The sequence below is a fragment of the Falco cherrug genome, chromosome 8 (genome assembly GCF_023634085.1).
Source record: "Falco cherrug isolate bFalChe1 chromosome 8, bFalChe1.pri, whole genome shotgun sequence".
In the NCBI taxonomy this organism is placed as follows: Eukaryota; Metazoa; Chordata; class Aves; order Falconiformes; family Falconidae; genus Falco; species Falco cherrug.
The window spans coordinates 39,058,600-39,070,920 of NC_073704.1; the positions used below are offsets into that span (position 1 = coordinate 39,058,600).

At 42.4% G+C, this 12,321-nt stretch overlaps 1 protein-coding gene across 20 annotated transcripts in view; it reads right to left on the bottom strand.

The window, feature by feature from the left end:
- Positions 1 to 1,572: 1,572 nt before the first annotated feature.
- Positions 1,573 to 12,321, bottom strand: part of GTDC1 (glycosyltransferase like domain containing 1) — a 185,747-nt gene continuing 174,998 nt past the window's right edge. For 15 of the 20 annotated variants that reach the window (XM_055719356.1, XM_055719355.1, XM_055719345.1 and 12 more), the window contains 3 exons: positions 11,075 to 11,145; positions 10,285 to 10,376; positions 1,573 to 2,882 (listed from right to left, as the gene is read on the bottom strand). In XM_055719356.1, coding sequence (XP_055575331.1) covers positions 2,799 to 2,882; positions 10,285 to 10,376; positions 11,075 to 11,145 — 247 coding nt within the window. In that variant the 3' untranslated portion in view covers positions 1,573 to 2,798. Of the gene's footprint in view, positions 3,730 to 4,776; positions 4,946 to 10,284; positions 10,377 to 11,074; positions 11,146 to 12,321 lie in introns of those variants that run through there. The other 5 variants (XR_008733689.1, XM_055719352.1, XM_055719351.1 and 2 more) reach the window with 5 other exon arrangements.

A 12,321-nucleotide genomic window follows, 5' to 3' on the forward strand; every position in this document is an offset into this window, starting at 1 on the left:
CCTCTCCCAAAGCACCTGCAGTTGGCTGTGCCAGTGCAGGTGAAACATCAATAAATATGAAAGTAAATCAAGGTCTAATTCCGTCATTTTGCTCATAAGACTAGGTCTCTGCCTTCGCTGCTTACTCATGTGTGTAGGAACAATGGGACTGAGATCCCAGTTTGTCTCTCTGACCTTCTGAAGCGAAGGCTTTAAATGAAGCAGTGTGGAGCGGCTGTCTCGTTTGATCTTCAGAAACTGTGAGGCATAACTCCTCAGGTTGTTTCAGTCTACGGGGGAAGACTGCCTCGGGGGAAGCATCGCCTCCAACTACCTGGCTGTCCTACCTCACCCTCCTGACCGAGGACCTCGAGGGACACGTCAGGGTGCCCTGACATGAGGCCAACCTGCAGGTCCCAGGACATGCGGGAAGGGCATTTTCCCCTCCTCACTCCAGAGCAGCTGTGCATCTTCACTGAGAATGTAAAGAAATACCAGAAGATAATGCAGCGTTGCTATTTATTACCCTGCAATTCAAAGTTCTCACAGTGTTTCTATTATAAACCGTTATTTACAAGGGTTCGTGACTCGGAGGGAAAATTTTCCATCAAGATGAAGCCTCACTTACCAGACTGAGCTGGGTATGGTTACAGCATCACTGATCAGTCAGTAAACCAAGGCAGAGCACCACCTTGCCAAGCAGCTGGGTGAGACCTCCTCTGGTCACTGGCCTGCTCAGGGTGTGCACCGAGGACAGCAGCAGTCTTCAGCTCAAAACCACAGAAATTGGTGTATTGAGCCTGTTCACCACAAGCCCTCATGCGACGTTACAGCGTCTCTTTGCCTTTTATTGGTTTGCAGAATGACTCACTGTGAAACTCGAACCGATTCGCTTCAATTTCGCCATGCCTCAGTTTCCCCATCAGTAAAAACAAAACAAATATTCTCATTTGCTCTTGCTGGTGCAAGGTGCGATAACGTTAATGAACACCTACAATACCCTCTGGTACAAAGCGCAAGGCAGTCCTGCTCCTCGGCTCTACCAAGTGTGACTACCACACCTACACAGGCTGCCTTGAGAAGATCACTTCTACTCAACCGCATTCAACACCCACAGCCAATCTGGGCTTCGGCTGAGCAGAAATGAAGAGGAACCACCATACAAGAGAGATGATTACTGCAACATTACAACTTCGCAGTGCTAGGAAAATACCCAAACACTTACCATCAGATGTCCCTCAGGTTTTTGGTTGCTTAATGGAGTAATTTTTTTTTAAGGAGAGGTACTGCACGCTTTCCCTCACGCTGAAAACAGACATTTCAGCATCTTGATGGAATCAGAAGGCATATATGTGGAGAGGGACCAGCCCGTGGCTTTCACCTGCTGCGGACGGTGCTCGGGCAAAGGGAAGATGCTGATGGCTGCTGATGGGTGACAGCCTGCTGGGAGAGGGAGAGGAGGTACCCTGTCTGACACACGGGGCGCTGAAACCATACCTGTCTGCAAACCGAGGTCTTACCGGGCTTCACATCGTAACACCTCACCAACAGTCCTCTTCTTGATTCTTCCCAGAGCAGAGTTGGAAATCTTGGAATTGTCATAATGTTTTATTATCGCTTGCAAAACAGATTCTACTTCATCAGATAAAGACACAATTGCATTCATTGACTCTGACACAAGGATACGCATAGTGATAAATATACAGATAGATGTACACACTTATACATGAATGAGATATGCTAATTAAAAATTGCAGTGGGCACTTTATTAAAAATTTATTGTACAATCTACATCTTCAAAACATTTTACATCAACAAATATAGCCGCTTGACTGCTGGAATCATAAGTGATTTATCTTTAAAAGACTGTATTTGTAACTGGATGCAAAGATTCTTGATGAACTGCCATTACATTTAAACTACTGGTTTTTATTGGAAGTATTTTGATTGTTATCTGTTTGTTCTCCATCCTTGAGAGAAATAAAACAAGTGTCTCGGCTTTCATTTTATCGGATAGATGGCACCATGTAGCATATTTCCCATGCTAGTTTGAATTACAGCTGTTTATCTTTCAGCTTTCTTTAAGATTAATTAAATGCAAATGTAACTCCACGAATCATGGGATTACCTGCCAGACCCCTTATTAATACCTTCACTTAAAAACCCCCGTGCCAGAGAGTCATTAATTTGCCAAAAAAAAAAAAAAAAAAAAAAAAAAAAAAAGCGCTAAAGCAGCCCTTTGCCTCCAAACAACCCGGAGATGGCTGCCCAATTAGTCCGGCAGTGTTCGGATCCTCCTTTCAGGCCCTGTGGCCCTTTGAGGACACAATAAGGCTCCAATGATAACCTGGCAACCTAGGTAGAAACTCAGCCAAGTGTGAGCGTTTGAAGCTGCAGCTTGGCTGCCATCGTGTCGGCGAAAAGAAAGAATTCAGGCACCATGTCATCCAGTACAAAGGATAAAAACAGATTCAACCGGAAATTCAATGTGGCACCACATATGGGATACATGAGTGCGGTTACACAACAGGCCACATATTTTTTTTGAACAGTCTCCTGCATGTGATGCCGAGGACATGTGTAACCATCATAACGTCTCTAAGAATCTGTATTTAATTTGAGCTGGGGTGGTGGCAGGGATTGGAGATCTGAAGCCGCCACAGGTTTGTGGCAGATGGCTCTGTGTCAGCTATGACAAGCAGCCAGGCTCGGCTTCCTCTGCAGATTTTCTTTTCTCTCTGATCAGGTAAATATGGGCACACTCTGGAAACTTCCACAATTCTGCCTGAGGCTGCAAGTTTGTGACTTAGCCCCATCTGTCACAAATCTTCCCTCGGTTCTGCTGCAAGCAGAGACCTGAATTTACTGCCGAGCGCTGCCCAAGAAAAGCCAGCCGTCTCGCCCTACGAGGAAGCAGAAGAGAAAAGTGCACGAAGCCGCGTTAGATGCTGGGACACAAAAGGGATCTCTCCAGCACCGGAAGGAGCGTGGCTCCGTGCCGCAACGCGCTGTGACCCGAGGGGTGCAAGCCAGGCGGTCATGGAACACTTAGGCGGCGTTATCTGGGTGCATTCAGCATTTTATTTTTAAAGACAGGTAAGCTGGTCGGCAGCCCCAGGGTGCTTGCTCCTAGATGAGCACCACCAAACGCCATCTGCTTCATCGGCGGTCCCGGCAGACACGCCAAGGACCTGACACCCACGGGGACTGACTGGCCCCTCTCGCCCTCCCACATGGCAGAACCGCCCCCCAGCAGGAGTGAGGGCCTCACTCTCCTGCCTGACCATCGCTGGTCTGGCCTCTGGGCTCTATTGTAGGGTAACCTCGGAGAGAATTAATTCAACTCCTTTTTTGGGGGGAGTGATAACTCTGCGAAGGTCTGGGCATTCGTTGGTTGTTGGTTTTTGGTTTTGGTGGGGTTTTTTTTTTCCAAGAAATAGGGATTCAGTCAAACATCTCCTAAATATGCAGAGATCAAGAGAAGCAAAGTTTTCACATAAGCAAGATCTCCCCATGAAGAACAGGCAGCACAGTAAGATGACAGTAGCAGTACAATATCTTCTATGAAATAATCAACTTCTTTGTTTCCCATGTCCTAAGATCAGAACCAAAGCAAATATTATCTACTCTGCCATCATTAGACCTCAGAGTTAACCTTTAGAATTTCACAAGGACTGTTCATCCCGTTTAGGCCTGCTGTTTCAGGACAGCTGGAGTTCAAGCAGACACTACTGATCTGGCGTACATTTTCTGCATTAAAAAAAACAAAACCAAAACAACACCTTAACAAAATTAAGAATTAGAGACTATTATTCAGCACAAAACCTGAGACTTGGCAGGCAAGACAGCAGAGTGATTTACAGAGAAATTTGCATTGGGTCAGCTTTACTCCATGACCTAGCTCCTTCCCTCCGTAAGTGAGTATTGGGAAAGAATCAAGGTGGAAAGCAGCCTGTAGTAATTACTTTTGGAGCTCAACTTTCCAACTCCAAGCACCTTTGGAAACCACCATCAAAAGACAGCACTGGTTTACGCAAACTGGGTGCACTGTGAGGCCGGAGTCAGAGCTATATAATACTCCTCAGTAAAGTATCAGTATTTCCCTGAACAAACTGGTCTGCTCTGCAGTTTCCTGTCTTGGTCTTTAAAAAAGTTTCATTCTTTCTGCTTTTAAACAAAAAACACCAAATGTGGGATGCGAGTCTACGCAAGATAAGCTGGTGGGTACCTTGCATAGGATGGCTTAGAACACATTGACCAACTACAACAGCAGGAAAACAGTTTCAGGCTTTCTTTCTCAAGGTAATTTCAAGAAACTTTGCTGAAAAAATAAGTTTTCATGCTTTTTGCAGCTTTTCTTTCAAAGTCAATCCTACTTCCTTTGACCCACTCCTCCATCTACTGTTTTACAGCAGTTGTGGTTCATCTGCCACTTTTCACTTGCTTCCTAAAACTAAATTGGAAGCTATTTAATACTGTTAGAATAAAAAGTTCAGAGTCCTGGTGTTTATGCTGAAAGATGCACATGTAACCACCTGCTTAATGAACACCTTCTTCCTGCCCTACAAGCTCAGCCAAGTGCTGCAAGCCATAGACAAACATTTTCAGAGCTGAAATCTCCTACATATATACCTCAGAGAGCATGAGCAAGGCAAGACCTGGAAGAAATGCATGTGCGGTCCACACAAATATATGTAAGTATATGCACACTTATATATATGTCTACTTATATATATGATGTCTGTATATGTATGGTTGGATCCCAGAATGACCTAGTAGGCAACTTCAACAGCCTACCGGCTCGCTCATTTCTTCCCCAGTGAGGATCCACATTAGCACACGTGGTAGGGCGATCCTAATCACAGCTGCTTCCAGACCTAAGGTCGGCCCAAAATGCTTAAACTGTGTCCCACAGTCCAGCAGATCTTCTCACCCATGCAAACCTCCTAAGCCAGCTGGATTTCACCTATAACAGCCATACATATGGGAAGGGATAGTGTCAAGACTTCACTCTAACCTGGATGCAACCCCGAGCAACTTAATCCAACTTTGAAGTGAGATCCTACTTCGAAGCTGGCCCCCACTTTGAGCAGAGGCTGACCAGATGACCTCCGGAAATACCTCCCTTAATTACTCTATGATTCGATGTTCTAAACAAGTAACCAAAGTTTTCTTTCACATAAGAGATCCTTACATTATATACATTTTACTTAGGATCCCGTGCCTTCGCACTGAAACAGAGATGAGAGAGCATGGACACAGCACTCCCGAGTTTACAGGCTGCTAGAACATTCCCACAGAGGCTCTGAGAAGCAGATCTAGACCACCTCCCCCTCCGAAACCATTCTGAATTATGCTCGCTGGAAATCAAGCATCTCAGGGAGCAAATACAAGTTTCCCATTTGCGCTTCTAACCTCCTCCTGACCTGCACCTAATACTAACCAGGCAGAAGCACAAACTCAGTACACTGCTCTTTTTTCCCCTGCAAACATGCTCTGCTGATGAACAGAAAGCCAGCAGGATGGATGGAGATATCTGTACTATTTGCATACCCTATAAAGCTCTAAATTAACTTTACCAGCTCAGGACAAAAGATCTGGAGAACACTGTAAGCAAACATCTGCTCAATATACATTCACCATTAAAAAAGTAAACGGTAGGTTCGGCTCCATCAGGAACAGGTTGGAAATTATCAGAGTACAACACATCGCATAAACCGATGGCATGGCCTAGAATGCTCTGCAAGGCAGTGATCGCCCCAGCACAAAAACAGCTCTCAAGCATCAAAATGGCTTGAATGATGAGAGATTAGAATATAAAAATAGAATTATATTCACGAGGAGAGACTGAAAAGACTGGGATACTGTAAGTGCTTTACAAATGTTTATGAAATAATGAATGGTATAGAAAAGATGGATGGGGAGCTTCTGCTTCCAGGCGACCAACTCCAGAATAAGACAACACAACTGAAGGTGGGGAAACCCTGACCCAAATTGAAGGAAATGCTTTTAACGCCATCTGTAAACATATGATGAATGACTTTGCTACAGAAAAGATGTGAAAGACAAGAACAGGCGTTTCCAAGGGCCTGGATGTCAAATGGAGAACTATTACACACAGCCTGGCAACGTTTAACACTAAAGGGTTCTGAAAGATGATAAAACCTCCAAGTCCAGGGTTAGGACCAATCTCTAACTGTGAAAGACAAAGGGAAGGTCTTTAATAACCTGTTCCTACTTGCGCCACCCTTCTCCCCAGTATTCACTGCTCACTATCAAAAAACTGGTACTGGACACATGGCGTGCTGATCCAGAGCCGCAGTTAGCATCCTTACAGAAAAATGGGTTTCTCATGGAGTTTGTGCTGGGGAGCAGGTAAGGATCAGGGCAGAGGCATCGTTCCTGGCTCTTACATGGCCTGTACAAGAACTTAGGACAACTTCTGCTCCTTGCAACAGGGCTGAGCGGCTGATGGGACAGCTGGTATGAGGTCCCCTGCACCCTGACATGTCCAGCACCCCATATCCTTAGGCTGAGAATGCTGCCTGCTGCTTTCCTAGCTATGCCTAAATATTAAAGCTGGAACAGGAGCAGTTTTCCCTTCTACATGTTTTCCTGAAGTACCAACGATGCTGCTTTATCTCAAATCAGAGCAAAAAGTGAAGGGGAAAAAAAAAAAAAAGAAAAAAAAAAGTTTTGTTAGAACTGCCCTACACAGCCAAATCCTGAGACTGGAAACAATTCAGATGTCTACGGTCTAACTGGGATCTTAATTTGATTTTACAGCAGTTTAATCCCTTTGAATTCAGCAGACTTCCTTCTACGGTGGTGTAAGAAAGAAAAAAAAAATCACGCCATGTGTCTTTTCATATGCAGGTGAGCTTCTGTAGTGTGATGGAAATGAGAAGATGAATGTCAGAAAGTGGGCCAAATTCTTTTCTCCATTAAACAAGCATGAGTGAGAGTAGGATTTTTCTGTAGGAACTGAAGCTGACAGCATGTCAACCAGCACTCATTCAGCTGGGAGGGCTGGGAGAGATTATTTAAAGTTGTCAGCTCCTTCCATGCCTGGCTTTTGGCAACTCTTCTTGTCCCTTTCCACTGTATACTCTTTATACATGCTGTTTTAAATTAAGAAACTGAAGTGAGGGAACTGAAAGGTAAACTTAAAGAAAATAATGCAGAAGCAAATGTTTTGCCCTATTTTTCTTTCTTTTTTTTTTTTTTTTTTAAGTCTACTAGATAGGGAGCTTGCAAACACTGACAGGTCCTTTAGTGTACTCTGACAGAAACTGATGCCCTGTTGCTGTTACTTGCTTCATTCTGGCGCTTACTGTGGCGACCACAAACACCAAGAAACCAGACAGCAATGTTTGATTCCATAAAACTGGAACAGAACAAATAATTGAAACGAGGTTCACTTTCCACTAGTCTCAATCTTCTGCTAATAACTGGTCGAAGGCGATGTCAAAATGCAAACGAGCCCACCCTTGCCTGCTGTGAGAATACACATGGTCAGCAATACTTTCCAATCATTTGGAAAGGTTTTCATAGGTGCTTGCATCACAGACATTTTTAAAAGTGTGCCAGCGTGCATCTCCTCCGTTGAGTGAAGCCGGTACAGCAGAATGGCTTGGTCTGTGCGTCCGCACAGGGCTGCTGGCTGTGTCCGCCTCCCTAAGCCGCCTGCCCCGCTGCCATTTATCTCCCTTCTGCCCCCTAACTTTATCAGCACGAGCACTGAGGATAACTGAAGGAATAAACTGCCTGTTTAATTAGACCGCTGTTTAATTATTATGGATATCCTTAGTAATAAAACCCCAACAATATGTAAAAGGATAAGCCAAGGTACTTCTGATGATGATTACTTCCCAGACTAGAAGCAGAATCCCCAACCAGTAGAGAAAAGCACTATTTGCTTTGAAAGCATTTTTACTTTCAAGAAATCACAGACGCGTTATGAACTTCAGGCAGAGAGTATGTCAGGAAGGTTTCTGAAGGACAAGCAGCTACTTAGCATGCCCTGCTGTGCTGGGGTCCCTTTCCTTTTCCACTATAGTATATATAATATTGTCCTGATGGAAAAAAAGTGAGAATCAGGTGGAAGTGTTGGCGTACCCTTCACGATTTCCCTTTTTTCATCTTCTGAAACACCAGCGCTGTCCCAGCTATAATGACACTAACTACACACGCCTCGGCCAGCACTTTGCAAGGAGGTTCTGCGGGTCGTTCTGTTGCAGAAGGCAGACCTGGCGTACGTGGGTGTAGGTACAAAAAGACAACTCTAACAGTATTTTCTGAGCTGATCCAAAGCCTATTAAAGACAACAGGGATCTTTCCTCTGATGCTTGCAGGTTTGGGATTAGCCTCTGCTTTACTAATTTGCAAACGATCCCTCGTTCGGCTCAGTCGCTACCTGTTGTGGACCTTCAGCTCAAACGCTCAGCAGATCCGAATGGGGCTGCGCTGTTAACAGCGCACAAACCCTACACCAGGGGGAGGATAAAACACCTTCAGCTTCTGCCTGCAAATCACCCCAAGGGGTTTTAAAAAAAAATAAATAAAAATCCTTCAAGCAAATTAGCATGCTGCGTATAGGGCTTGCACACACATTTTAACCCCATACTATTTTACATCAGCATTTCTGCGACCGTTATTTCCATTTTTAGGGCACCTCGGTTCTGTTTAGGAGCTGGGGATCCATACGTAGAGAAGACCCGTGTGAACGCAACTATTAGCTGAGCTTGAAGCACTGGCAAATGTCAAGGTAAATGTTTAAGGACTGTTTTCCCTTTGAAGCCACCAAATACAACTATACGATAGTATTGACTCAAGAAGTAATGCTGAACACTGGAAGTGTTCAGTCAGCATTTTAAACTATTATGAGCTACCTTCTGAACCATTGCCAAGTTAATAGACAATGAAAGATAATGAGCTTGAAATTGGGTGTTAAATTGCATTTTTGGTTCTCTCCTTTTTTCTTGAAGTTTAACTGTTTCCTGCAGAAACAACATCATCTTTGATGTATCGTTATGTAAACGTCTATTTTTAGGTCACCAAAAAAAAAAAAAAAAAAAGTCAGACATGGGCTAAACCCTTGCTCCTCCTGCGACGTGTGCGGGAAGGGTTAGGGAGGCAGACGACATGCAGCAAGACCCAACACTTTCTGGTCCCCAGAGGGAGGAAGGTGGAGAGAGGAGGCTAGGTCTGCTGGCAGCGTGAGCCTCCAAATTAAGAAGGAGATTACTCGACTTGCTCATTAACAGTGTGCCTGGACGGCGACAGCCAGGGAAGGCTAAAAAGACCGCATTTGTATTGCACGGGTAACACGAGGAGTGTGTCTATGCACTCCCGAGCCTTTTCAGCTGAATACAGGTTTTTTACGAGCTGAAACACCTCTCCTGTGCAGGGGTGATGTGTATCCAACCTGCCCACGGCATAGCCAGGACTGTGAAAGCCATAAACCGCTGTAAATTTACATATCAGCATGCAGAAAATAGCAGTTATTTTTCTAACAGCAGCATCGTGTAATAATAGCTCTTCACTGGAATAATGTCAAATTTAGTGCTTCATCCACAATCGTGTAATTAAAAAAAAAAAAAAGAAAGAAAGTGTGACTGCTAGCAGTATAAATACACCACTTAAAAATGTGCAAGTTGGTCTAGCATTGAACAGTCAATAAAAACTTGAATGGAGGGTCTGCCACTGAGACTGCACCTTATCCACATAAATAAATGCAAACAACAGGACACAATAAATATCAGTAAATTATGCTTCCGATAAACTTTTTTACGTTCAACACATATTAAAAAAGCAAAGCGTTAAAACAATCATGATCATGAAAAGAATTCAAGATAATTCCAAAAGGCAGAGAAATCTTACCTGATACCTGTCACCTGCATTTTTTGAGGACTGACGATTAAATTAGGATAGGAAGGTAGGCTTATCCTCATTACTATAATTGTAGGATCTTTCTTTTATTTTCCTTTTAAACTAATGAGTTGCATTAATCCAGGTTCATTTTTATAAGCCTCTTGGGTCCAAATGTAAAGGACAGTCATTTTAGAAAACAATAAATTAAAAAAAAGCATGTAGCATGCATTAAGTGCACGTATTTCATAAGACCTAGGTTAATACAACTGGCATCTAGTTTAATTAATCCTTGTTAGTGTAACAGCTAATATCCCTCCCTAGCATGTTTCCTTTAAACATTAGTATGTTAATTAAATGTTGTTTTTTTAAGGGTTTTTTTCCTTTGTACTTCAATATGGCATTATATCATCTAAAACTATTCTGAACAACTACCTTATAGAGATGTTTCCTTACAGTATCTGGTCTCTTGCAGAAATTCTGAAGCCTTTTAAAAAGCTGTTCAGGTGTAGAATACAGATATTCAGCTGCAGGAAAAACAGATACATTTTTAATGAAACAAAAACCTCAAAGCACACACTCGATATTAGTCACTTTACTAATTAAAAATGCATATTGCTCTGTGCCGCCTCGTGTTTTACATTATTTAAGCATGATTTTATAAGGTTACCTCAGCTCACAAGGATGTTTAATGCTAAATAAGACTGTGTAGTTGTGCTGTTTAGACATCTCCTTTGGGTGATTAAAATACATTATTCTAATGTAACACAATGCATATGTGATACATTTAGTGATGAGATTTTTCAAAGAACTGGTACTACATGAGTGTGTATCCTGTACTGCAGTTGCATACTATTAAGTATTAAATTGTTTAAATAATTTGGTGTGATTTTCAGGCCTCGGGTTTTTTTTACTGTGTATCAAAAAAAATCTGCAAACCGCTGCAACATCACTGACCTTTTAACAAAAATCTATCATTACTGGTTGTGTATGCTAACAATGAAGAATGCTATTTCAAAACTTGCTTTTGTGTTATCTTAAAAGAACAGATGGCAAATATAAACTTCGTCTAATGTATTAAAACACATAAAATTTTCCTTAACACTAACATGTTGGCTTGCCAAATAAACAATTGCTTTTGCTCAAGTTTATGCTCAAACTTTGTATTTTAGCACGAATCACGGTAATACATTTCAGCAAAAAGAATATGCAACGAGGCAGCTACCTGGGAATATCTCTGGGTACACCAGGGCTTTGGGACACAGCGGGTAACAGCCGCAATATACAGCTTCGACCCTGAAGATCAGAAATAATAAATACAGGAAAACAGACGTTAGTGAGCCAAAAACTTCTGTTGGTTCAAGAGCACTGAGGTTGACTACATACAGCAAGCAAAACATTTTTTAATTCAGCAGCATAATCCTTCTAAATGCCAAAGTTGCTCTTTTTAAAGAAAATTTTATTGATCATATGAATTACATAGAACAGAACAGCAAGCATATGTTTTGTTCGCTGAATAAATCAAAGCGCAGCTCTGCATTTTTTTGTTTTTTAAATACTGTTTAACACATTTTATAATCAGCAGACAGACACATGTAACAACATGGTGAAGTATGGACAGCTTTTCTTAATAATGCTGCAGAGAAACGAGGGCACACGTGCGCACGTTGGGCTATACGGGTCCATGCACACAGATGCATACGATCCCCGGTACCTGGCACAACGGATCCTCTCCTTAGACTTTAAGACTCCAAAGGTTACAGTTAAATATAGCCCAGGAACAACTTGCAGCATGCTTTGGGCTGGGGTATTTTTGCTCCTGCACATGCCTTGGATAATTTCCTTTATTTTGGGGGACATAAACTGTCATTTTTTTTTAATAAATGCTGATGAGATTCCTTTGCCAAAGCTTGCGAGGCTTTGTACTCGTGCTGTTTTGAGGAACAATTTATGTCTCTCTTGTAACACCAAACCCAAATATTTTATAAATGCGACACAACGGTGCAAAGTTTTCTAGTAGCGAACCTGAAGGAAAGCTATCCTCTTCGTCTCTGCATTTTAATAGCTGAATAGGTTAAAGCATCAAGGTTTCAGTTTATTTTTTTTGCATAATGACCATTGATCTGACATAATGTCCCTCCAAAGATACAACTGTAATTTCTGCTGGCCAGAAATTACAGAGTGAAATTCAAAACACTTCTTAAAATATGTTTATTTTATGAGAGTCTTTGAATTTCCTCCAACATGTTGACCATACGAGGACTTTATTTTTAACTTCAGTCTCCCTCAATCCCCAGGAAAAAAAAAAAATCTGAAATCTTGTCAGCGTTCACCTTTTCTGTTTTCAGTGACAATCCAAAAGGCTTTCACTACCTTCATGTGCATATCGGGTTTGGGACTTTATTACAGGCAGAAGGAACTCTGTTTCCCTTAGATCTACTCAGTTTTAAACAGGAAAAAAATAAAATAAAG